The sequence below is a fragment of the Phodopus roborovskii genome, unplaced genomic scaffold (assembly GCF_943737965.1).
Source record: "Phodopus roborovskii unplaced genomic scaffold, PHOROB, whole genome shotgun sequence".
Taxonomy (NCBI): Eukaryota; Metazoa; Chordata; class Mammalia; order Rodentia; family Cricetidae; genus Phodopus; species Phodopus roborovskii.
The window spans coordinates 20,579,432-20,606,249 of record NW_026126460.1 but is presented as its reverse complement, the minus strand read 5'-3'; the positions used below and the strand labels follow the sequence as shown (position 1 = coordinate 20,606,249).

Here is a 26,818-nt window from a genome sequence, read left to right as displayed (position 1 = left end):
AGTATGAAGCTCCTGGCTCAACCAACTCTTCTGTTTCAGCCTCCAGGGTAGCTGCAGCTATAGGCATCCATGGTGGTACCCAGCGGGTGGCTTTTACTATCTACACCTCAAGCGGTACTGTCACAGTGCCCTTATCGGGTGTCCATAAAGGGTCTGCCATCGAGGTCTACAGAAGCCTGTGATACTCTTGGTGCTCCAAGAAGTAGGTCTAGCAGGACCACCCACCATGATTCTAAGGTGCAGAAAGGCACTCCCCACAAAACGAGGGTCAGATGCTAAGTGATCAAAAAGAACAGCAGAGGCCACTCCCCAAGTTTGGGTTTTAAATTTTATTTTAAATTGGACCCAAGGATTGCCATGTGATGTGAGGTGTTTCATTGTCTTGAATGGGTTGTGCTCAGTAGAGATTATACCAGACATTTGGGGTCTATGGGAAAGGAATAATGCTCCCCTGTCACATCAGGCATCCTGACATGTGACATGAGACTGGCCAAGGACCACTGTACCAGGGCTCCTGAGCAAGCCCCATGGAGGCAGGAGCCCAGCTCAGCGTTGTCTCTGCAGAAAGCGCAGGCTCACCTTCCTGCTGGGAACCAGGACAATGCGGGCCACAGTCTTCACTTCCCCCATCTCAGGATCCAGGACCACCTTGTACTGTTGTATCAGCTGGCAGGGTGAGAGAATGGGCCCACTGGAATCTTGTTCTCCTATTCCTGTTCCTTCTGTAGACTTCTACCCTGGACCTCCCTGCCCCTCCTCTCCCTGAATTCCTCCATTTTACCTGACCCACACCTCCCCATATCCCTGCTCACCCTTGACAGCAATAGTAGCATCTCCAGTTCTGCAATCCTTCGGCCCAGGCAGGACCGAACCCCATAGCCAAAGGGCACAGAGCCAAATGGGTGTTGGACCCTGGAGTTTTCAGTTTCTTTCTTCCTCAGCCATCGGTGAGGCTGGAAGCTCTCAGGCTCAGAAAAGACACTGGGATCCCGGGACACCACGTAGTGGCATAACACAAACTGGGTCTACAGAGAAAGAATGGCACCAGCAAGGGCTGTAGGCATTCCTGGGCACCTGGTGTTCTAGCCCAACTCACATTTTTGGGGAAGAGGAAGCCATTGATTTCAGTTTCATTTTCCGTAATGATCCGGGAGTTTGTGGGGACCACAGGGTAGAGGCTGCAGGGAAAAGAAAGTTTAGGCTCTGATTGGGTGAAGGGGCATCCTACCCGTCCCTGGCTTTCTGGTGCTAAGGCCCTCTTCCCATACCACTCTTGTCCCTAGCTTCCAGCCTTGGGCAGTCCCCACTTTCCATTCCTGTCTGATTATAGACCCCATGTAGACCCTGTGTACATGGAATCATGTCCTACCGCAGGGTCTCCTTAATCACAGCTTTGAGCAGGGGCATGTGGGCAAAGTCCTTCTGTTGGGGAACCTTCCCGAAGGGCACCACACCCACCACTTCCTTGTGCAAGGCGTCCTGGATCTCTGGATCCTTAGAAAGGTGATACAGGGCCCATGTCAGTGTGTTGGATGTCTAGGAGATAGAATGGGAGATGAAGATGAAGTAAGAGGCTAATTTCTAGGGAAGAGGATAGCTAAGTGGTGAGAGGGTCTGTGAGTGGATGTAGATACAAGAAAGCTGACTTGCCACCAGGATGACAAGAAAAAGGGATGATGGTTCCTGGGGATCTCTATGCTAAACATGAACGCACAGCCTGAATAAGGGTCATTGTGGAGGAAGGTTGCATTTCAACCACAGAGGGAACTATAACAAGGGGAGAGTATACCACAAAAATGCTAGAAATGAGTCCCCCTAAGCAGAGAGGGTGATTGTGGATAAGTTTCCAATTCTATACCTAAATCACAGCAAGAGAATTGGAATCCTGTGGGATGGAATCTCCCAGCTGTCGGGGTGGGGGCAGGCAGACAGACACACACAGAGACAGACACACACACACACACAGAGGGGGGAGAGACAGTCAGACAGACACAGAGAGACAGACACACACAGAGAGAGACAGACAGACACAGAGGGGAGACACACACACACAGAGCCAGGGGCCCTGGTGTTGATGGAATTCCCTTTACAAAAGGGCTAGTCCTGTTTGCCTCAACTGGGCAAAGAACCGCAGTGATGCAGAGGAAGCTAGCACAAGAAACGAAGGTGTGCATCGGGAGGCAGGGTGGGGAGAGTACAGAATAAAATCGGGGAGCCCTGGTCTCCCTGTCAACATTCCTAATGTAAGTACCGTGTCCACGCCAGCCAAGAGCAGCTCAGGAAAGGTGCCTATGGCCTCCTCAGGGCTGAGCAATTCATTGGTCAGCAGGAAGTGCAGGTAGCCGGATACCTGGACACCATCTGGCCCAGCTGCCTGTAGCTGGGCTTCTATCTCCTTAACTTTCTGATCAATCAGCTTCTTCCCTGCAGGGATCATGGAGAACAGAGGAGAATGAGTTTAAACCACCCCAAAAGCAGGTAGTGTGAAAGGAAGTCATGGGAGAGAGCAGCTTCCCTCCCTGGCCCCAGGTTGGGACTCCTCACCAAAGGAGAAAATGTTATCCCAGCCATTCAGGTATCGCTTCCAATAGGGCAACAGAGGACGAGTCCACTTGGGAAGAAAAGTGACATAGACTGAGTTCTGGAACATGAGCCCAACAGATCTGATGAAGGTGGCAGTGTCCTCAGGGATGGAAGGCTCCAGGCAGCCAACCCTTTTCTCAAACAGGATATAGCATATGGCTGGGAAGTACAGAGGCTGTCACAGCAGGCAGAGCCAGAGGACTGAGAATCCAGGGTCCTCATGAAAGCCCGTTCCTGCCCCCAGCCTCTCCCAGCAAGGGTACCTTCCAAGGCAAAGTTGTAGAGAAGGTGAGCCATGTCTGGCACCTGATTCCCCGATGCACTCTCAGCCTTCACCTGGTCCAGCCGGGTTATAAAGTCATCAATGACCTCATTTAAAGCATCTGTGTAGAGTGCAGCCTCTGCAGGCTTCAGCAGCCGCTTGTTCAAAGCCTGGCGCAGCTGGTACCACTCATGTCCTTGTCTGAGGGATGCAGAGAATAGCACAGGTAAGCATGGGTCCCCAGAGAATGGCGGGAATCTCAGACTCCTGGAATTTAGAATTAGGCAATCGCTAAATATAATTGATATGATATAAGAACCATCAAACTGCCAAGCATGGCTTCATACACCTGTGATCCCAGCATTTGGAAGATGGAGGCAGGAGGATCAGGAATTTGAGAGAACTCTTTACTAAAATTTGTTTTTGAGTGTTGCTGGTCTCCCCAGACTCCTGTCTATGGTAAACTGATTTTTAAAATGGAAGACAGAATGAACCACAAAACCTCAGAGTCTCACCACTCTGAATGGATAAGGAGCCTTCTAGAACCTAAAACTACCTAGAATCAAATCATAGGTCTAACCATAGCTGGTGGTACATACCCATATTCCCTATGTTAGCTGAGCCATCATAATTTGGAGACCAAGCTGGGCTACAGAATAAGATCCTGTCTCCAAATAAAAACAAACAAACAAACAAAAATCATAGGTTTTCAGATGACTGCCTTAGAAAAGAGGCTTAACACCCATGTTCTTGGGTTTTCTGTACATGAAGAATAATCCAAAGCCTGTCACAGCAGGTTTGTTCAAGTATCCAGATGAGTGCTTGGCACATGGTGTTTAATAAATATTGACTGTAAGTATCTTTGAATTATGTAACTCTGGAATCTTCTGTATGTGAAATAAGAGCTGCACCCAGGCCTTCTGTGAGGAGGCTGAGGAATAAAATAGGAGCGGATTGGGATTCCCCTGCTGCCAGCATTCTAAGTATCCATGCTTTCCTGGGTTCAGTGGGTCAAGGGGGCAGGAGACCCACAAAACTGAAGCTTCAAGTCTTTGTTCTAACTACACAGTAGATACTTAGATATCTACCCTGGTTTCCAGGGAGGCCCAAATGGGAGAAGACATGCTCCAAAGACACATCTAAGGACAGTCCCACACACAACTAACTCCCAAACCCTTTCCTATGCAAGCTAGATCAAATCCATCCTAGCTGCAGAACAACAAATGTGGTCCAGTTTGATGCAGAAAAGAGGACCTCCCCCACCCACCCACAGGCTGTGCATATTTGTACACTTCTGGTAAAGCAAGAATGAAGACTCAATAGCACTGAGGGCCAGGAGAACAGAATGGGACGGAGGGGGACACTTAGTACTTCATTACTGAAAACTGGAATTTGTATTTATATAACAAGGCAGGAGAATCAAGATGTCAGAGTCAGTCTTGGCTGAATAATGAGTTTAAAACTAGCCTGGACTACATGAGATCCTGTCTCAAACAAAGGAGAAAAAAAAACCCAATATCACTATCAAAAATGTAAAAACAATTAAGTTTTAAAAAGAAAAAAATGGGCGGAAGAGATGTCACCGGCTGCTCTTCCTGAGGTTTAATTCTCAACACTGGCAGGGTGGCTCACAACCATCTGTAACCCCAGTTCCAGGGGTTCCCCTGGCATCTGTAAGCACTGAAAGGACATGGTGCACAGACGTACATCAAGGCAAAACAAAATACACATAAAAAAGTTTTAATCTTAAAAAATAAAGACGTTTAAAATTTTGAAATAAGCCTCGACCCTTCGTCCTAAGAGGTTTATTTGTGTTTGTAGAAGGCTGTCACAAAAATAGTAAACTAAGAGTATTGGCAAAAAAGAAATGACAGTCAAAACAGACCCATTTGGGCTGTTGCGGCTTTTTCACGGAGTGAAATATGAAGACCTTTAACAATGGTCCAGGCAGAAGCAATTCCTTGTGGGGAGGGATGCTTTGTAAAATAAGATCTGTCAAAACAAGGCAGGAAAAACAAGTAGCATAGCTTTGAAAAATAGCTTTTATTTCCTGGTTATTTGGTGAGTGTTTCAGATAGGGTCTCAAGTAGCCTAGGCTGCCCTTGAATTCAGGATCCTCATGCCTCTACCTCCTGAGTACATGGGATACACACTTAGCACAAAGTCTCCTTTAAATGAATACCAGTGACACAAACAGAAAATTGGCTCTAGGGTAAGAGACATAACTAGATCCCCAAAGAGTCCTACATTATGTTCGGCTGTGTTGTCAAGTCAGACCCAGGCATCCTCTCCCTAGCCCAAGGGGCCAGGGAGCTTAAAGAGATCTTAAACATCATTCTCTAGCTTCAGAATTTGGAACAAAGATCACAAAAATCATTATCTTAGTGATGAAACTGTTCACCTGTGAAGGAGACAGAAACAAGAAAGGAAACACCAGATACTGAATCTACGGAAATCGGAGATAGCTACCATGAACCTAGAACCAAACCATTCTCTTTTCAAAGTATCAAGGCTATATATAATTCCTTGAGTTCCAGAATCAGGGAGATCTACTTCATCATTGGCTAGGGGTGTCACCTCTGACACGTGATGTAAAACCTTCCTTGGCTTCTGTTTCTTCATCTGTAAAGTGGGGATGGTAATACTGTCCACTCCAAGGCTTGTTATAATGATAAAATTTGACTGCAGCTGTACAGGGATGAGCCTGGTATCTGGCATTGTCAAGATACATAGATATGATCAATGCGGCAGTATACTAAAGCATGATGGGAAAAGCGACTTACTATTTTGGAGTTCTACTGACACAGCTAAGAGACATCTGAACATACCCAACTACAACCTGTATTCACCAACAATTCCGTTGCCTACTTCAATGAGCTTATAAGTAAATAACAGTCCATCCTTCTGATGCCACTGCCAGAGTAACTGTAACCTTTCTAGGCACAAGTGAAACCTCTATCTGTCTACATGTTTGTGCAATGCATCCGTGAAGCTTGTAGACCATGATTTGTGTATATATTCATAGGCATATTTTATGAAACTAAATGGATCCCTCCTGACTAAATGATAATGATACTTTCTCAACTCAAATTGATGTATTTTCAACCACAATGCAGAAAAGGGATCTGAAGCTGGCCTTAGTGGTTCGGCCTGTTACCTCAAGATATTCATGACAATTTTGTCATGACACAGGGGCTAGGAATCCGCTCAGTGGTTGAGTGGTTGAATAAGTAAGTGCCTGGCAGGTACAGGGCCTCAGGGCCAATCCCTCCTACCACAAACAAATCTGAAAAGGCCTTGCTGGTGTTTTTGTCCAAACACCCTATATTACAGAGCTGAAACACAAAAACAAGAAAATGGAAACTATTTGCTTGTTCAAAATGACACAATGTACAGTGGCCGGTCTCTGGGTTTCAGCCCACACCTTGGCTGCTTTCCAGACAAGCAGCCGGCTCAGGGGATGCAGAAAGGGCCCCCTCTGCCCTGCATCTGACTGGCTGCCTGGGTCTACCCCCTTTCCACCTGTCTGTGGCCATGCCCCAGTCCCTTTAAGCCCCAGCTCACGTGACAAAGATCCCATAGGTGAGTCCGGTGCGGTCTCGATGATCCTTCCACTGCTCCATGCGGTCTCTTATGGGGTACTTGCCCTCCTGTCGCATAACTTGTTCCAAGAACGAGGCACTGGCCAGATTCACATTGGTTTGAGTCCCAAAGGGGGTTGTCCACATTGGGCCATACTTGACCTTGTTCAGCGCCTGTGGGTGTTAACCAAAGCGGAAGAATTGGGGTCCAGCCGAGATGACATTTCTGGAAGGAAAGATGGAGTGAGAGAGGGTCTGATGGCCACATCAGAACCAGTGGGCTGTACAAGAGTGCATTGTGCAAGAGGAAGGCACAATGACGGCCATTGTTTCTGCAGACAGAGACAGAAAAAGCGGCCTTACAACGAGTTAGACTGTTGACACCGATGTTACCCGTAAGGGGTGGAAGGGCCTGAGGCCTATGGAGGAATGTGGATATATGGGAAACTGAGAGTGGAGGCTGTTGCAGATTAGGTGCAGATATTTGTTTTAGGGAGTCTGAGTAAGCATAATGTTCCTTCTTAGCATTTAAATCTGTAGTAGTAAAAAGGTATATACTTATGTATAAAAATGGCACAATAAAACTCATCACTTTGCACACCAGTTTAGACAAATAGGGCCAGTGAGATGGCTCAGTGGGTAAGGTGTTTGCCATCAAGCTGTGACCTGAGTTTGATAGCCAGTACCCACATAGGAGGAGAGAACCAATTTCTGCAAGTTGTCCCCTGACCTATGCACACATACACAGAAACATGTGCATACCACACATACATACACACCATGTCATGCACACACATACATGCATACATACAACAAATAAATGTAGTAAAATTTTCAATTTTTAGATAAATAGAAAAATGTTAAAGATAAATTAATGAGTCTACTGTAGCTTGTAGCCTCATTGAGTTGAAGACAAATGTAATTATCAAGAGAAAGAAGAAAAACAAAAACACAATTTAGGAATTGTAAAAAAAAAAAAGCATAATTTGAGGTGAGGAATGCAGAGTTAAACATGAAGTAGGCTGTGTTTTGTTTGGTTGGTTTTTTTAAAGCAACAACAACAAACGTAATGAGTGTGTTATGTAATTCCTAAGTCTTTTCTAGGAACTGGGGGTGTAGCTCAAAGACAGAGATCCTGCCTCAAATGCACAAGACCCTGGTTGGATCCTGCACATAGATAGATCTTAGACTTTCTAAGGCACTTGCTAATACTCTCAGCATCTGGAAATTTGGCATTGCCAAGGGCTAGGAGCATCATTCAGTGACACAAAGCTTGCTTACCTTGAGCAAAGCCCTGGCTGAAAATGAGAGAAGAAAGAAGATGGAGGGGAGGCCTAAAAGGAACCTACAGATGTGAAGCAGAATTTACTAGCTGAGCTACACCCACATGGTGAAAGAGAATAAAACCCTGTGGTTTCCCAGCCATTTCCTCTCTCCCAATTGTTGCTGGAGACAAGACTCTAGTCAACATCCGCTACAGAAACTTAGGCCGTCGAGCTTCTGTGATACAAACAGATTTACAGAGAAGAGGCTCATCCCTGAGGTTCCAGAGGGAAACACCACCTGATCTATATATAGTCCAGAAAAATGTCAGTCCTCCTGGCTCTCTCTGGGCTACTCCAACACAATTGCTCCCAATCCAGTTGTCCAGAATCCACCAAGTTAACAAGGCTGCCCATTGACAAGACCCCCACATCATTTGTCCCACACTTCCACCTCCCAGGGATACAGCCACAGTGGATGTGGTAGGATCCTGAATTGTTCAACCACACTGACTACTCCTATTTCCCCTCAGGAAAGTCAGAGTATACAAACCTGACCAGTGGGAGTCTCAAATGGCTAGTCCCTATACTGGAGGACAACTGTTGATATTTCTAAAAATCGCTACAAGTTTACAAATGGAGTACAGGATAGCCACAGAATGGAAAACATTATCAACTAAAAGTACAAAGTGGCCCTACTGCGCCAAAACAGAAAGATACTCAAAAGTAGACTGTCAATAAAGACTGTACAACTGCTGCCCAAGAAAGCAGGGCTGGAGCTGGGGAGATGGCTCAGTGGTTAAAGCTCTTGCAAGAGGTCAAGAGATTGGATTCCCACAAACCCCATAAAAGCCAAGTGGGCACGGCATCTCACCGGTAGTTCTGGCCTTGCAAGGTGAACAAAGGGGATTTCTGGAACAAGCTAGCCATCGAGACTAGCTATATTGGTGAACTCTGGGTTTGACCAAGGCCCTGCCTCAAAGAAAAAGTTGGAAGAATGAATAAGGAAGATTCCTGACATCAACTTTTGGCCACTTATGCATCTGTGTGCGCATGGACAGGCATCTGCACACACATGGGAGCATACATACACACATGCACGTATACCACACGCACATACACATGAAGGAAAGCAGGGAAGGAGGCTAAATATTCACTGTCATTAAGAATACTAAATGGATATTTCAGGCACAAAAATGATTAGACAGGGCAGAGAGGGAAAGGAATGAGTGGATTAGTTACTTTGAGACTTTGAGGTACATTTTTCATTCACAGCGCCACAGGGGGTGAAACTGCGATGGACAGCATGGTATGCTGTCCTAAGTTTCGAACTATGGAAATGTCTAATTTTTTTTTAATTTAAGAAAAAAATAAGAGCCAGGCATTGGTGGTACACGCCTTTAATCCCAGCACTTGGAAGGCAGAGGCAGGCCAGCCTGGTCTACAGAGCTAGTTCCAGGACAGGCTCCAAAGCAATACAGAGAAACCCTGTCTCGAAAAACCACACACACACACACACACACACACACACACACACACACACACACACACACACACAGAAGAAGGAGGAGAAGGGGGAAAAAAGGAAACAATGTTTTCTGGAACACAAGTCAGTAACTATTGATCAGATAATTCTAGAAGGCACAGAAACCTGCTGGACCCCTGCATTCTTGCAGGTACTCCTAAAATTTATAAGTGAACCCTAGTTATATCCATTTGTCTGTAAATGGGTTTTGTTTACTTTTCTTAAAGTTTCCATTAAAAAAAAAAGTAAAGGTCTGGAGATGCGGATGAGTGAGTGGAAGACTCTTGCCTAGCACACATGAGGCCCAGAGTTTGCTTCCTGGGACTCAGGGGGAGAGGACAAGGACAGAGACCACAAAAATTGGAATTAGATGTGTGGCACATACCTGTAATCCTAGCACTAGGGAAGCAGAGGCAAGAAGATTACAGGTTCAAGACCAGTCTGGGCTACATAACAAAAACAAAACAAAACATTGAGGTAACATTTTTAATAAACAAGACATTAAGGTAACATTTTTAATATGTGAATGGTGGAGATCTTCTGCAGTGACAAATAGTGCTATGTAGATAAATTTACTTAGTTCTTTATACTGTGATTTATTTTCCAAATTTCCTGCCACAATCTTGGAATTGGGGGGGGGATCATTTTTAAAGACCTGGTAAGGGGCGGAAGAGATGATGGCTCAGTTGTAAGAGCCATCTCTTCAGAGGACCCAGGATGGATTCTTGGCACCCACACAATGGCTCACGATTGCCTGAAAGACCAGTTACAGGGGAACTGATGTCCTCTTTCATCCTCCACCAACACCAGGCATGCACATGGTACACAGACATGCATGAAAGCAAGACACCCACACACAAAAATGGTCAATATTTTGAAGAAAAAAAAAAAGGCTAGATAAATAGCCACTGAGTTGGACACAAGTGCCTTAACCTCAGCCCACAGCTCCGGAGGTTTCCTGACTCTCAGGGCAGAGGTTTCAACTTCTCCCTTTTCCCTTTAGACTTCTTTCTGTCAGTTTTGCTGGGTGGCACTTAGCAAGGACCTCCTTATGTAAGGACTTATTTTAGAAAGACATCAGGATACTTGCTGAGAGACGTGTGCTGCCCCGTGTGTCCAACATTAGGAGGAAACCTGAGCCAGGCTGGCAGTTCTCACAGAGTGCTGCCTCAGAGTCACTTGCTGAGCTAACATGTCAGTCATTAGGATGAATGAGAGGGCCGGTGTTCACTTGGTGGAACTGCAGAGATGGAGAGTGAGGAATTTGTCAGCATTCTGCTGTGGGATGGGGAGCTCCCATCCCGTCCTGGGCACGGGTATGCAGCAGTAGACCGCAGAGAACACCTAGCTCAGAGTCCGTAGCCCAGGGTATCAGACTAAGAGCTGGGAAGTAAGTTACATGTGCTCTCAAATTACTCCCTAAGTATTCTGCAGATGTCTTTTTATTGTTTTGTTTTTTTAAAAAGGTCTGTCCTCTGACCTCCACGTGTGCACCATGTGTCACACAAGGCCACACACACACACACACACACACACACACACACACACACACACACACCAAATCAAAGTTACAATGTTATATCACTTTATGCCCAGTAGGAATTAAGCAAGAAATAAGCATTGATGAAGGACAACTTGGAACCCTCATATATTGCTAGTGGAGAATACAAACAGGGTACTCACTGTGGAAAAGTTTGACATGCAATTGTAAGTGATTCAACAAGTCTGGCCCTATGTACACAAGAAATGAAAACACAGACTTGTTTGCAGTGAACTTAATAGCAAATGGTAGGCCAGCCCAGACACCCACCAATAGATATGTAAACAGATAACCAAGCTATATACATACAATGGGGTATTGTTCAGCCGTGAAACAAAGTACTGACTCAAGTCATAACTTTCTTAAAAACATATGATAAGTAAAAGGAGAGGAAATTGTTTTACTCGGAAACAGTCCAAATGGTGGTCAGGAATGCCTGTCGTCTCAGCATTCCAGGGGCTAAGGCAGGAGGATGGCAAAATTGAAACCAACCTAGGCTACATGCAGAGCCTGTCTCAAGAAAACAAGTCTTCGCATGAACTTGAAAATTTATATTACTGTGTTGCTCCATTTCACCACTAAAAACAAAAGATCTTATGTATGTGTGTGTGTGTTAGCACGTGTTAATTTCATGTAGATATTAAATGTGGTATCTACATACATGATAAAACTTAATGAATTTTTTCAGATTAGTTTATAGATGAGGAATCATATAAACTAAAACTGTTGAATTAAACCAAATGCCTTGTGTTCACATAAAAAATAAATTTTCAATAAACAAGTTGGCCTAAATTGGTTGGTAAACTAAAAATGAAAATGTCCTCAGAGTCATTAGCATACTTCCATGTCCCAGCTGGAAGGTTATGTTTATCTCTGCTAGATGTCTTAGCAGTGTTGGGGCCTGACCCAAAGTCATAAAACTACAACTGCAGCCTAGAACAAAATGATCTCTGTTGTGACTCTTTAATAAACAAGACTAGCACTCTTGGCTGAACAAAAACACGTCAGCAAAGCTGTCAGTACTAAATACATGGTAGACACACAACTTTCTTGTGTGGGTTATTTTAGATCACAGAAGACCTAAGAATAAATATGTAAATAAAAGCTTAACACTCTGTCTCCTGCGTCCTGTGCAGCATGTTCACGTGAAGGCTGTTCTTTGGCAAGGAACCATCTCACAGCTCAGTTTTCATAATGAATCTAGACATAACAGCTTTATATCAATATGTAAACATTTATAGCTTTTCACATACCATAAGGTCCTAAAATTACTATAAAGCTGGTAACAGGTATAAAACATCGAGTAACTACTAAGTTAAAAGTAATTACTAAGAAAAAAGGTCTCGGGGCCTGAGAGATGGCTCAGAGGTTAAGAAAAAAGGTCTCAAAACAAAACAAAATATAGTTTAGTGGTGGTGTATGCCTTTAATCCTAGCACTCGGGAGGCAGAGGCAGATGATCTCTGTGAGTCTGAGGCCAGCCTGGTCTATAAATCGAGTCCAGGACAGCCAGGGCTATGCAAAGAAACCCTGTTTCAAAACAAAACAAACAAACAAATAAAAAAACTGAAAAAAAGTCATAGAAATTCAAGCATTTTTGGCTTTGTAAGTTTTATAGAAAAGACCATGTGTTTGGATCCATGTTTTTCCAGGAACTGGTAACAATGAAAAATCCAGTGGTGGTTGGTATCTTCCTTGGTTCCCATTAAAAATGTACTAAGACCCCACCAAGGTAATTACCATATATAATTTTATATGCAAAGAATAAAACTGAGGTATATTTTGATGAAAAAAATGTAAGGTATGAAAAGAATTCTCTCACTGAGAAAAAGAGCAATTTTTTCTAAATTTTGAGATGACAAGGATATTGGTGATTGCGCCTAAAGCATGCTGTCCAGGTCAGTGCCCAGATCACTGGGTTACATTACTGACACTTTTTTCTTCTTTCTACTCTTTAGGCTGGACATGGTGGTACTCGCCTATATTCCCAGAACTCAGGCAGAAGCAGGCGAATCTCTATGAGTTTGAAGCCAGCTTAGTCTACACAGCAAGTTCTAAGTTAGCCAGGGCTACAGAGTGAGGAAGGGAGGGAGGGAGGGAGGGAGGGAGGGAGGGAGGGAGGGAGGGAGGGAGGGAAGGAAGGAAGGTACTCTTTTAGCCGGTAAGGGGAGAGAGGAGAAAAAGAAGAGGAAGAAGGAGAAGGAGAAAGAGGATCAGGGATGGTTAGGGACAGAGAGAGGAGAGACAGAGAGGAGAGGGGCAGAGAGGAACAAAGAGAAGACTGTTGATTTTTCAATCTCTATAGGAAGAGAAAATGCTTGCTTGCCACATAGCCTAGGCTACACAGATACCTGACAAGCCAGGCACAGGCTTCATTCTTGCTTTTTTTTTTTTTCAGTATCTCACTAGACAGCCCTGGCTGGGCTAGCACATGCTATGTAGATTCTGCCTCCCCAGTTCTGGGGTTAAGGCACAGGCTACCGTGCCTGGTTTTATGGACACTGAACCCAGTAGAACGTCATGAGTGGCAGGGCAGGCACTCTCCCAATGAGCCACATTCTTGCCTCCAGAGCTTTTAAAACATTTTGATTAATTATTTAAGGTTTTTTGAGAGCTGGAGGGATGACTCAGTGGTGAAGAGCACTGGTTGCTTTTCCAGGGGTCCTGAGTTCAATTCCTAGGACCCACAGGATGGCTCACAACCTCCTGTAACTCCAGTCCTGGGGGATCTCACACGCTTTTCTGATCTCTTCAGATACCAGGTACACACATGGCGTGCAAACATACATGCACAAATACTCAAACACACAAATTAAAAAGAAATAAATCTTTGACAAAAGAATGATATACAACATAGTTTGATCGTATCTGCCTCCCCCCCCCCCACTTTTCCCTATAACTCTTCCCAGAATAACCCATAACCTCTTCTCCCTCACTACCCAATTTCACATGTTCTTTTCTTTGAAACCCTCCATTGAAAGGGCTGGGGAGTTAAAAGCCCCAGCTGCTCCTCCAGAGCACTCAGGTTCTATTTCCAGAATCCACAGATGGCTCACCAGTAAGCAACTCAACTCCAATGCGTCTGACACCCTCTTCTAGCCTCTGAGGGCAATGCATGAATGCGATGTTCATTCGTGCACACAGGCAAAATACCCATACGCATAAAATAAAAATATATTAAAAACAGCTCAGCAAATCTAAGTGGTGTTGCCCATACACTTCTGATGTGGAGCTGTCCACTGGTATATACTATAGACTTACCAGGGGCCACACCCTTAAAGAAAACTGACTCTCCTCTAGATGCTATCAACTGTTGATAGCTCCTCAATTACAAACTCCTTCCCACTCTACGCTAGAACATTGACTCCATTGCAGTGTTTTCTTCGTCTGTTTATTTGTTTGTAGAGAAGGTCTTATTGAGTAGTTCTGGCTAGCTGGGCATGGTGGAGCTGGCCTTTAACCCAAGCACTCTGGAGGCAGACGCAGGTGGATCTCTGAATTTGAGGCTAGCCTGGTCTATACAGTGAGTTCCAAGGCTACAGAGAAATTCTGTCTTGAAAGACCAACAACAAAAAGCCAAAGCAAACCAATACAAAACAAAAAGCTACCAGAGGAAGGGAAGACCACATCTTTATTAGAGAACTGTGGGGACACTGTGCTGAGAAGAGACTAACATCAGCTGCAGATGTCTAGAGAGTCAAGGACTCTCTAGACAGGAGTCACTGCCAAAAAGACATAGTCAACAGGCAACGGCTCTCTGTAACTTTCAAGACACATCACCCAGAATGCTCCATTGAGAGATAATTACCCACCAAATGTTGTGGCTCACATCTGTAATCCCAGCACTCAGGAGGCTGAAGCAGGAAGACCAGGAGTTGGGAGCCAGTTTGGGCTACATAGCAAGCCATAGAGAGAAGGCAGAAGGGGGCAAACGTACACTATATCAGACAGTGATATACTGGGGGGGGGCAGGGGTAGGCAGAGCTATGAGTTCGAGGACAGCCTGGTCTACAGAGTGAGTTCTAAGACAGTAAGGCTAACAGAGAAACCCTGTCATGCATCCTCCCTCCTCCCAAAAATGTACACTACTATGTTTAGTGGGTGACCCTATGGCAACAGCCCTAGGGAAAACCTACAACAATGCACCTTATTGAATCTTGTCAAATCTGATTCCTGGCAGTGTAGGCTGGTGTCTACCAGAAGGGTGACATTATGAGCAAGTCTCAGCCCCTTCTGGGATATACACAGATACCTATGGCAAAAGTCAGCTTGGAATTAACACAAGTAGAATGAATAAGTTGATCGGACTATAGTCTTCTGGATACACCATTACTTAAGGCCCAAGAATCTATGCTCAGTTCTATCCTGGGCTGCAGAGGCAAGAGATTGTAATGCACAAGGCAAGAAGGATGAGAATCAATCTGTTGTAAACACTCAACTTCATTTCATGCCATGCCTACACTTAGGGAACCAAAACTATGAGAATTTCTAAGTAGCAAAGATAAGGAAGTGAATGGCTAGCTCTGCTTGGTGATCATGAGCAACCACAGAAGGTGATATGATATCCATGAAGTAACAGATCCTAAGATGATCTTTGTGTGATCCATAGATCAGAGAATGGGCAATGTTTTAAGATGGTAGAAGGTATATAGGGAAGAAGCCATTGAGCCACTTTGAGACAAACATGGGACACATGTAGACATGTGGAGAAATGAAGAAAAAGGATATGTAACTGCTGTGGAGACCCAACACTGAACAGTGGAAAGAGAGCAATACCTTTGACTTAGAGGATGCTAGGAGCCAATCCTGGTATATTAGGGGTCATGGAAGAGACTAAGATCTCTCTTTCAGTTCCTGTCCATACTGCAACTCATCTGGGTTGCCATCATATCTTAGTTAGGGTTTCTATTGCTGTAAAAAGACACCATGACCACATGAACTTTTATAAAGGAAAACATTTCATTGAGGTAGCAGCTTATAGTTCAGATGTTCAGCCCATTATCATCATGGCAGGGAGCATGGCAGCTTTCAGGCAGCTATGGTACTCGCCACATGTTGTTCAGAAAGCAACAGGAAGTAGACTGTCTCAGTGGGTGGTTTCTTGAGCATATATGAGACCTCAAAATTCATTCCCACAGTGACACACTTTCTCCAACAAGGCCATACCTACTACAACAAAGCCACACCTCCTAATAGTGACACTCCCAAATGAACTTATACAGGCCGATTACATTCATACTATCACATACTACTAATTTTTAACTTGACAAATGGCCAATGAAGAATCTGAACTCTAGGACTTATAGGAGCTTCCCAAGAGTCAGACTTCAGGATGGATTAGCCTCCATGAAAGACAACAGGATAAGATGGATTTTCCGAGTTAGTGTCTTTAATCTCACTCTCCTCTTGGCCTCTGGTGTTTTGTTTTGCTTTGCTTTGTTTTCTTGTCACAACTTGCTTCTTGTTGTTGTTTGAAACAGAGTCTTTCTATGTAGTCCTGACTGTCCTGGAACTCACTATGTAGACCAGGCTGGTGTCAAACACACAGAAATTTGCCTGCCTCTAACTTCCTAGTGCTGGAATGAAAGATAGGAATCACTGTACGTGGCTTTGTCACAGCTTGTTTGAAGGCTGGCAGCCAGTAAGGTCCAATTGTACCTACATGGGATTGGCAATAGTTCTAGTTATTCTTTAAAAAAGTGCTGGGCCAAATCTGTTCTCTAAGCACATCTGACCAACCTTCACAAGATCATAGTGTATACTCTATAGTCAGAGTTGCCTAAAACAAACAGAGAGGATCTGATACATGTCCTTATTAGTAAAATTAATGAGGCCAACTGAGGACAGTGAACTGTTTCTGGACTTTTTTTTAGCCATTCCAGTTAAAAGGCTATGGGAGGATTATCAGAGAGTGACCTCCAACCCTGCCAGCTTTGTATATACCCATGCCAATAATACCTTGAACCTCAGACCGAATTTTTAAGCAACCCTATGACCCTCCTGGAATAGATCAGAATCAGAACCCTAGCTGGAGCTACCTTAAGGCAACTTTTTGATTGGCCTTATCTCACTCGATTCTGAGGTATCTTGAGACTTCCTGCCTATTCATCTTAGAAAGCAGGTGCAAAGCCAGGCATGGTGATTCACACCATTAATTCCTGCACTTGGGAGGCAGAGGTAGGTGGATCTCTGTAAGTTCAAGATTAACCTGGTCTACAGATTGAGTTCCAGGACAGCTAGGACTATACTGTCTCAAAAAAAAAAAAAAAAAAAAAAAAAAAAAAAAAGGAAGAAGAAAGCAGGTACAGAGGTACAGAATAGAATGTCCTGGAAGGGGCTTCTGGAGGTTATCCTGCAACTCCCGCTGAGCTTATGATTGCCTGGTGTTTGGGTGTTGTGTAGGTGGGGCAAAGGTCTGGGGGAGTCAGCACTTTGAGCTTATTCATTTTTTACAGTAAGTAACAAATTATCTAAAACCTAAAAACATCTCTTTGTGTCAGGCCTTGGAGACTTACACATATGAGCTTAACATGCCTGTTCTTGTCAGTTAGAAAGAATTATTGAACTAACAGATCGCAGAAACGCACAGAAGCAAGCCCATATATTTAGAGTGGAAAGTCTAAGGCAGGTCCTGGAGGTTGTTGACTAAAAGATAAGTATGGTGCCTAAAAGGCACTAATCTAGTTCCCAGTGAAGAAATGAGGCCTGCTAAATAGGAAGCTGTTTCCCTCAAGAGTGACAACTACATGAGTCAGTAAGTCTACTAAAAAAAAAAATGAGTGTTAAAAGACTGAACGACATAGTATTTCCATTATTGCAGTGAATCTGTTACTGGGCTCAGGGTGCAGCTCAGGGGGAAAGTGTGGACTTAGCATGTGTGAGGCTCTGGGGCTTGATCCCCAGCATTGCACAAAGGAAGGAGGCAGAGGAAAAGAAAGGAAGGGGAGGAGATAAGAAAAGATCACTCAACTCAACTCAAAGTTAAAAAAAAAAAAAAAAAAAAAAAGTAGTTTCATCTTGACATCTCCCAACTAGGGCCCTGTTTGGTTTAGTGATGTGATGGGTCCCTTAAGAAGTTCATCAAAACATAAACACTGCTCAAACCAGCCAACAGCTCTGACAACTAAAGTACACTCACAAAGGCCAAGGTCTATTTTGCCATGTCAGCTAGCCTGGCCTTGAGAGCTGACAGTCACCAGTTAGATAAACAAGAGTAAACAGGCACAGATTGCTCTTTTGCCTAATCTGGTTGGCAAATGTCAGAAAGATGGCTCATTCTGGGTCACAGGCATGGGAGTGTAGGTGGGACAGCCTGTCTCATTGCTGCCAGAGTGTCACTAGGACTTAACCCCTACCCCTCACACAAGCAGACTCCACATCTCCAAGTAACCAGAGGTGCTAAGTAATTAACAGCATTCCATCCTCCCCTTGGTCTGAACCTGGGCTTGGATGAGCTCCGGCCACACCAAACCAAGCCAGTGGCATCAGCTGGACTCATGATAAGGGGCATTGTGCACAGCTTATTTATGAAGATGTTCGTGTTGGAAACTGAACCAAGTAACATACAGACTAAGTACCACTATAATTCCAGCACAGAGGCTGAGGCAAGGATCACTTAAGTTAAGGATCAGCCTGAGCAATACAATGAGACCCAGTCTAGAAAAGAGAGAGCTGGAACTGGGCATGGTGGTACACTTTGATAATTCCAGTACTTCAGCCATAAGTAAGGCAGGAGGATTTTGAGTTTAAGGCCAGCCTTGGTTACATAGTGGATCTAAGGCCAGGCCAACTAGGCTACCAACAACCTACCCGGAAAACAAAACAAAAGAGTGAACAACAACAAACAGTTGTACTCACTACAACTGTTATATAGAATTCCAGTGTATGAATACATATGATTTATTATCCAAGTGGACAGGCATTTCATTTCACATGTTTCTATCATATTTATTTCTTTATCATCACTAATTTTCAGGGCTGGAGATGGTATCCAGGGCCTAAGGCAGGAGATCTATCACAGAGCTGTGGCACAAATCCAACAAAAAAGACATTTTTGTGCAAGTGTGCAGTGATTCATTCAGTGTCTGAAGAATGTCCGTTTTTATGAAGGAAGGAAGAACTGTCAAAGACTGCAGATTCATACCGGACATGCTGACAGGAAGAACTTCCCACTGACTTCGCAACCCAGGAAAACTGTGATACAATGAGATGAGAGTAGAAGAGGATCTGAGAGAGACTCAAGAGAGGCTTTACCAGTAACACTCAGGAGACTGAGCACTCTTTATCCCGGTACTCAACTCCCATGGCAACCCAGCACAGCAGCCAGATAGAAAGCTGGGTAGACCAGATGGTGGTAGTGCACACCTTTAGTCACTGCACTCGGGAGGCAGAGGCAGGTGGATCTCTGTGAGTTCGGGGCCAGACCAATAGACAAAACGAGTTCCAGGACAGGTTCCAAATCTACACAGAGAAACCGTCTTGGAAGGAAGGAAGGAAGGAAGGAAGGAAGGAAGGAAGGAAGGAAGGAAGGAAAGAAGGGAAAAGAAAGCTCGGTAGAACAGCATACACAGCATTGTTGACGAGCCCCAACATCTTAGAGCAAAAGTGAGGACAAGGAGTGGATATCCAGATGCTGGACCTTCGGGCATCTGGAACATGGGGGACGGAGGTGGACAGACACAGGCCCAGTCCTTCATTTTACAACCCAGGCTTTTCAGACAACGATGAGAAACCCAGTTCACAAAATGACACTCATGTGCAAGGGCTACGGGGGGCCACAGAGAGCACCTCACACCAGGAGTTTTGAACAAGACATACGGACTAGATGACATCTCATCATATCCATGGTCAATATTTTTGAAAGGTAAAAATTTAATAGAGGGGCTGGCACAATAGCTCAGCAGTTAAGAGCTCTAGCTGCTCTTCTAGAGGAACTGGGTTCAATTCCCGGCACCCACAACTATCTGTAACTCTAGCACCAGGAGATCCAATGCCAGCATCTGGCCCCCTGGACACATGGTGCCCAGACATACATTCAGACAAACACTCATAACATAAAATAAAAATAAAACCTCAAAAGATTTTAACTTAATAGAAATTTACATGTAAATTTGAGGCTGGAGATACAAATCAGGCACTTACTAAACAAGCAGAAAACAGGTTCAAGTCCCAGCACCCACATCGTACTGTACATAAGATCACAGAGGCATACACACATACACATAAAATAATCAAACAAACATTTAAAAAAGGAAATTTATATGTAACTTTAACATATGTTCACACTGCATTTTCACTCCGGGATGCTTGATAATGTTTTTTTAATAGAAAGAAAAAAAATGCAGGCCTAGAGCTATAGCTTAGTGGCACAAAAGACAATTTTTATTTTATTTTGCATATACCAGGGCCTTCGGCATGCTGATATCTTCAGTTTCTCACATGAGTGCTACACAGCATAGCTTGCCCTATCCCTCTGGGGTCCCTGGTTTTTTTGACTTCCGAAGGTGTGACCAGCACTATGCTTGGCTGACTGCTCCTAATACCTATTAAGCTTCCCCCTTTATGTGACAGCCTCCTGGTTTGGGTAAGAGGGACCCCCAAATCTGGCTTTAATAGTGAGGCTTCATGGGGCAAAGCAACCTCTGTCGGTATTATAGGCCCAGGGAAAGGCAATTAAGTTACGTCAAAGCTTCCAACTATCTTCTTCAAACATAGCAGCACCAAGACACCTGAAGGAAAACAAAATGGCTACTTTTATGACTTCATGAATCTTGCTCTAGACAGGTTTCATTTCCCCAAAGGTTAATGAGCGGGAAGCCTGGGCCCCAATGTGTTAAAGTTATGGTAGGGGCTGGGCTGTTGGCTGTGGTTAAAGCACGTTCTGTGTAAGTGTGAGGGCCAGAGCTCGACCCACACCCCCCAGATCTCACACAATGCTAAACAGGTGTTGGGGCCCACCTGTAACGCAGCTTTGGAGGGTGGAGACAGGAGATCCTAGAAAAAGCTGGTTAGAGGCCCTGGCCTCAGAAGCTTTGCTTTATAAAACTGGATGCAAACAGAAACTTCTATCAAGGCTGAGTAGTGTTGCTGCAATGGTGCCCTAGATTGTGGTAGTGGCTTGAGAGCTGGTAAGGCAGAGGCTGGAAGAGTGTGGAGGACCAGGCTATGCAAGGTCTGTATGGCTGTAAACAGAGCATTGAAAGCAGCTATGGGGAAATGCTTGGAAGATGAGGAGCCTCGGAAGGAGCTATGACTTCTTAGAGACTGGCTAAGCAGTCATGACCATAATTTTTTTTAAAAAGAATGTGCACAGTAAAGGCTATGCTGACAAGATCACAGGTGCAAAGGGGGAGGAAGGTGCACCTTGTTATAAAGCAACAAAGAATCCAGCTGAATTGCATTCATGCCCCAGGGGTTGTGGAAAGCCAAATTTAAGGATGATAACTTGGGGCATTTGAAAGAAACTTCTAAGCAATAAGCAGAAGGAGATATTTCGGGAGGTTTGGTTTTTTTGTTTGATTATTTGGTTGTGAATAAATACCAAAATTTAACATTTAAAATGTATGTAGTACATTAAAATAACACTTGAGTTATAGCCTAGTCTCTGGTAACACTTAGGCAAAATTATCAAGTGATTGTGTTCTGTTAGTGAAACTGTGAGGAACAGATTTTGTTTTAAATTTTTATTTCATTTTACATTCCAACCACAGTTCTCCTACACCTCCTCCCGGCCTCCCCTACCCACCCACCCACCCACAGTCCACAGCTTGGGTAGTTTAAAACCATAAGGTTCGGGGGCAGTGGTGATGACCTAGAGGTGGAATCTATCATTAGGACAATTGTTGAGTCTGCAGAAAGTCCAGGTTCCATTCCCCTTTCAAGATTTGTTTATTCTGTATACAATGTTCTGCCTGCATTATGCCTGCAGGCCTGAAGAGGGCACCAGATTTCATTACAGATGGTTGTGAGCCACCATGTGGTTGCTGGGAATTGAACTCAGGACCTCTGGAAGAGCAGCCAGAGTTCTTAACCACTGAGCCATCCCTCCAGCCCTACCCAGCACTTCTTTTTTGTTTTGTTTTATGAGACAGGGTTTCCCTGTGTAGCTTTGGAGCCTGCCCTGGGACTAGCTCTTGTAGACCAGGCTGGTCTCGAACTCAACGGAGATCGGCCTGCCTCTGCCTCCTGAGTGTATACTTGGGATGGGGGACAGTGAAAATGTGGAAATGGAAGCTTGTAGTGGGATATTCACTTTGTCTCCTTCTGTGGCACTGACCACGCCCATTGGGGGGTGGAGCCAGGGGCAGAAGTGACCTGTGGAAAGAGGTCTGAGGGGGAGCCAGGGAACTCTCTCTGGCTGGCGGGCGGGGAGAGGAGAGCATCCGGTGGAACTTGCTGGTGTTCATCTGTCTAGGTTGTAAGTTATTTCTCCCTGAATAAACATCTATTCGGCCTATTTGTTTATCCTGATCCTTATTTAACTGCAATAGAAGCTAAATGTGAAGAGTAAAAGGAGATGTGGTAAGGGGCCGCTGAAGGGTGTCTTGCTGAGATGAGCACTCAAGAACAGAGGAGCTATGTGTCAAGGCACTGAGAGAAAGGCCCAAGAACCCCACAAGTTATCCAGGTTTGGAGTGAACTTGCCTTGACAGTGAACTTGTAGTAGAGGCCATACCCTTTGGGCATGGTTTCAAGTGCAGATGTGATCCCTTAAGGTAGAGGAGGAGCGGGCATGCACTCTCCTGCATTGCATCAGAAGAGCAGAGACGGCATCATCTGGAGCAGGAAGACCTAGGCAGTTATTTACTGTTATCCGTGTAAGTTCTTCCCTAATAAACACCTAATTATCATTTATCTTGGGTCTGGAGAACTTGTTTAAACCCCCACCTTCACAGGTTGTCCCACTCACTTCAGATCCAGAGGTTCAGGGGTAAAATGGTTGCAGAGTAAACCTGGGACCTGCTTTTCAGGGCCACCTACCTAGATGGCAGCTTGTCCCTTCCCAGTGCAGCCACCCACTCACTGCTAAAATGGGCTCATGTATAGCTGGTACCACACTGGTGAGCCAGAGGGGAAACCAAGAGTCATAGCAGAGTGCCAGGAGTATTATGTTCGATGTACACAGAACACAGTACCTATGCATCCACAGTGGTTTGGAGAGATTAGAGACAGGAGAAGGAGGAGGAAGAAGGAGGAAGGGGAGGAGGGCGAGAGGAGGTATCCTCCCGGCAATCTGGTCCAGCAGGTTGGAACACTTGATGCAAAGCCTGCTGGCCTGAGTTGGATCCCTGGAACTCACAGGGTAGGAGGAAGTCATAAATTATCCTCCAGACATGTGTCATGTCACAATCATGGGCACACATGCACACACACACACACACATAAACAAATAAACAAATAAGTAAAATGAAAACAAACACCAAGCCTAGGTAGTCAGGCAGGAGCTTGCCAGCCAGGCACAGTCACCACAATCTCCTTTAAAGACCTAAGAGCCCAGAAAAATAGGGTAACATCTAGTGGAGAAGCCACACAGGCAAGGCTGCTGGAGATCTAGGGGAGCATCCCCAGCCCAGTGTACAGAGGATGCAGGTCTCGGGGCTTTAGGACATGTCTACACTGGTGAGTTTCAGTTTTACAGGGCTCCTCTCTCTCTGGCCCATTTCCCTTTCTCTCACTCTTCCCACAGCAGAAAGGGGTTTGTCCCCACTCTAGACTTTTGGCTTGGTGCTAACAAGACTTTCTGGAGACTGTTGGCACAAATGAATGCATTTTGCCTTATGAGAAGGACATGGAGTTGGTAGCAGGGTGGAATGCGTTGGTTTGGAAGTGGTCTTCCTCAAAGACCTGTGTGTTGAAGGCTCTGAGGCCTCTAAGAGGTGGGGCTTAAAGGAAGGTGTTGGGGTTATAACTACCCTAGACTCCCAAGAGTGAATTAATTCCCACAAACAGGCTGTTATTAAAACAAAATTAAATAAAATAAAAAGCAAGCAAATCTGGTCTTTTCCCATATGCTCACTTCTTTTCTTTTTTTCGGTTGTTCAATACAGGGTTTCTCTGTGTAGCTCTGGCTGTCCTGGAACTCGCTCTGTAGACCAGGCTGGCCTCGAACTCACAGAGATTCACCTGTCTCTGAGTGCTGAGATTAAAGGCCACTAACACTCTCACTTCCTTTCTTACCATGTGACCTCTCTCTTGAAACCACAAACAAGATCCTCTCTTGTGGTGTTACCCATCATGATACATACAGCAACAAGACCTTCATCCGAGGCTTAGCTAAATGGAGCCACCTATTTGGACTTTAAATTTTCAAAGTTGTGACGAAAGTGCACCTTTTTCTTTACAACTTGTTCATTCTTCAGCATCGACTTACAGTTAATGAAACAGACTAAGACTTGGGAGCAGATCACACCCAAAGGATACTCAGCTATAGGAGTTTTCCATCTTAGCAAACAAAGTTGCTTTGAAAGTCAAACCAATTCTAACCGATACAAAGCAAGTTATAGAAACACAGCCTGGCTTTTATGGATGTACATGTACAACCCTCCTGTTAACTCACACAGCCATGGCACATTCAAATTGATGAATTTTTCACGGGACAACTCAAAGTCATATGACTGAGGTGTTCAGAGTTCTCCTAAAACTTCAGCCCTTTGCACTCTTTAAAAGACCAGTCATGGGGCTGGAGGGATGGCATAGCAGGCCAGTTCCTTTGATGCTCTTCTACAGGACCTGAGTCTTGATCCCAGTAACCATGAACTACCCGTAACCCCAACTCCAAGGAATCCTCTTCTGGCCTCTGATGACAGGCACGAACACTCAAATGCATACACAAAAATAAAGGTAAATCTTAAAAGAGAAATCTATCTTTGGGATATTGTCCTGGCCGTTTCTGTGTGTCAATTGAGGAAATTCCTCCATGAGATCCAGCTGTAAGGCTTTTTCTAAATTAGTAATCAGTGGGGGGAGGGGCTATGCTGGGTGGTGCCATTCCTGGGCTGGGGACCATGGGTTCTATAAGAAAGCAGACTGAAGCCAGGCTTTGGTGGTGCACACTTTTAGTTCCAGAGGGGAGGCAGAGGCTGGTGGATCTTTGTGAGTTCTAGGTCAGCCTGGTCTACAGAGCTAGTTCCAGGACAGACTCAATGCACCAGCTCCTGCTTCCAAGTTCCTGCCCTGTTTGAGTTCCTCCCCTGACTTCTCGGTGATAAACAGCAATGTGGAAGTGTAAGCCAAATAAACCCTTTCCTCCCCAGCTTGCTTTTTGGTCACAGTGCTTCCTCACAGCAATAGAAACCTTAACTAAGCTAGGCATGGTGATGTACAAACATAAATCCAGCTGTCAGGAGGCTGAGGCAGGAAGAAAGAGTGACAGCCAACCTAGGCTATGTAAGGAAACACTGTCCTAACAAAACAAAACAAAACAAAACCCATATATTCATGGTTTTGTTTCCTCAGTCTCCTTGTAAAGTCATCTGGAATTACATTCTAGCAAATCCCCCTGAGAAAGCTTCAGTCCACGGCTGTTGGCATTCCCCAGGCCTCTCAATTCCTAGAGGCTGAAATCAACCTAGAACTTTTCAGTCCCTTTCTTTCTGGCTTAGAAGTATCAGGTCTTCAGGAATGGTTCTCTCTCTCTCTCTCTCTCTCTCTCTCTCTCTCTCTCTCTCTCTCTCTCTCTCTCTCTCTCTCTCTCTCTCTCTCTCTCTCTCTCTCTCTCTCTCTCTCTCTCTCTCTCTCCTCTCTCTCTCCTCTATCCCTTCCCTCCTCCCTATCTGTTCTCCCTTCCCATCTTCTCTCCTCTCACCTGGAATTAACTATGTAGACTGGCTGGCCTTGAATTTATAGAAATCCAGATCCATATTTGCTCAACACAGCCCCTTCCTCTCACAGCCTGTCTGCCACACTGCTGGTGACACTGGTCGTCTGTTTTAGCTCAAAGGGTTCTGTCTGCCCCTTTCACAATGTCCGGAGCTTCACTCAGACACTGGTGAGCTAAATTCCCCTATCGTTTACTATTTATCCCGTTTCTCCCCCACTTGTAGCTTCGCTATCTCAGTGCCCAGTCCCAGGTGGCTATGCAGCTGCCGGGTTACCTGTAGTTCGTGTAAGCGCAGCACATAGCCCCGTAGGAATAGCTGGAAAAAAAAACGCAGTTGTCCGGGTCCCGGAAGATCCTTCAGACTCCGCAGCCGCCGCTGGTCCTGACCTCTTCCAGGACCTTCCACACTCTCATCTGCCCGGAGGGCGGCCGGGATCGCAGCCTTGGTTCTGGCCCCCTGTGGGCAGAGGCCACGACCCACCACACGCGTACCCAGGAGGGCCCACCTCAATCTTCTGCAGCTGAAAGCAGCCATGAATCGTGCCTAGGAAGCCAAGAGTTTATCCAGACACTGGGTACCCCAACCAGAGGCAGAACCCTGAGCTCTTGGGACCGGGCGTGTTTAAAGGCAGAGGTGACTTGGGGGCGGGCTCATAGAAGACCAGCCAGTTTCTTTCCAATCAGGATCAATAAAACACACTTCCTCCTGTGGCAAGCTACCCAAGGAGGCAGAAGTGGGAGACCCAGGGAGAAAGCCTGGAGCCTCCTCCACGGGTTCACAAGAACTTAGCTGGCTATGAGCTGGAGCAGAGGTCAACTTCCAAGACCGGCAGGTCCCACCCAGCAAGGCCCTCTCTGATTGGCCGGAAGAGGGCCATCTCTGGCGTCCCTCACTTTTCCAGATGGCTCTAGAACACTGCTATTCCCTGTAGGCTGAGGCTTAGTGGAGCTGGGAGAGCTAAAGCAGTCCAGCAGCCAAGGTCATGTGAGCCCAGAGAGGAGGAAAACAGAAATCACGGTTATTAGTGCTGCTTTAAGAATACCGTGCCCCCACCAGCACCAACACCACACCTTCTCACCCCTCTCTACTAAGGCAGGGTTTTCCAACCTTCAGGTTGAGAACAGATTTAGGAATTTGATCCTGTTTCGTTTTCCCGTTTTGTTGTTTTTGTTTTGTTTTTTAAGACACAGTCTCATCGTATAGCCCAGAATGGGCTCAATTCTCCTCCTTCCTGACCCAGCCTCCAT

General features: G+C 45.2%; 1 protein-coding gene across 1 annotated transcript; it reads right to left on the bottom strand.

Annotated features, from left to right (window-relative positions):
* Positions 1–368: 368 nt before the first annotated feature.
* On the bottom strand, positions 369–26,143 carry LOC127226444 (sterol 26-hydroxylase, mitochondrial). Its single transcript, XM_051190481.1, has 9 exons — positions 25,845–26,143; positions 6,410–6,600; positions 2,847–3,046; positions 2,545–2,742; positions 2,252–2,424; positions 1,370–1,536; positions 1,097–1,178; positions 813–1,025; positions 369–666 (listed from the first exon to the last, which is right to left on the bottom strand). Exons 1-9 carry the CDS (start codon positions 26,103–26,105, stop codon positions 547–549), a joined length of 1,605 nt encoding a protein of 534 aa, XP_051046438.1. The 5' UTR covers positions 26,106–26,143; the 3' UTR covers positions 369–546.
* Between the last annotated feature and the right edge of the window lie 675 nt (positions 26,144–26,818).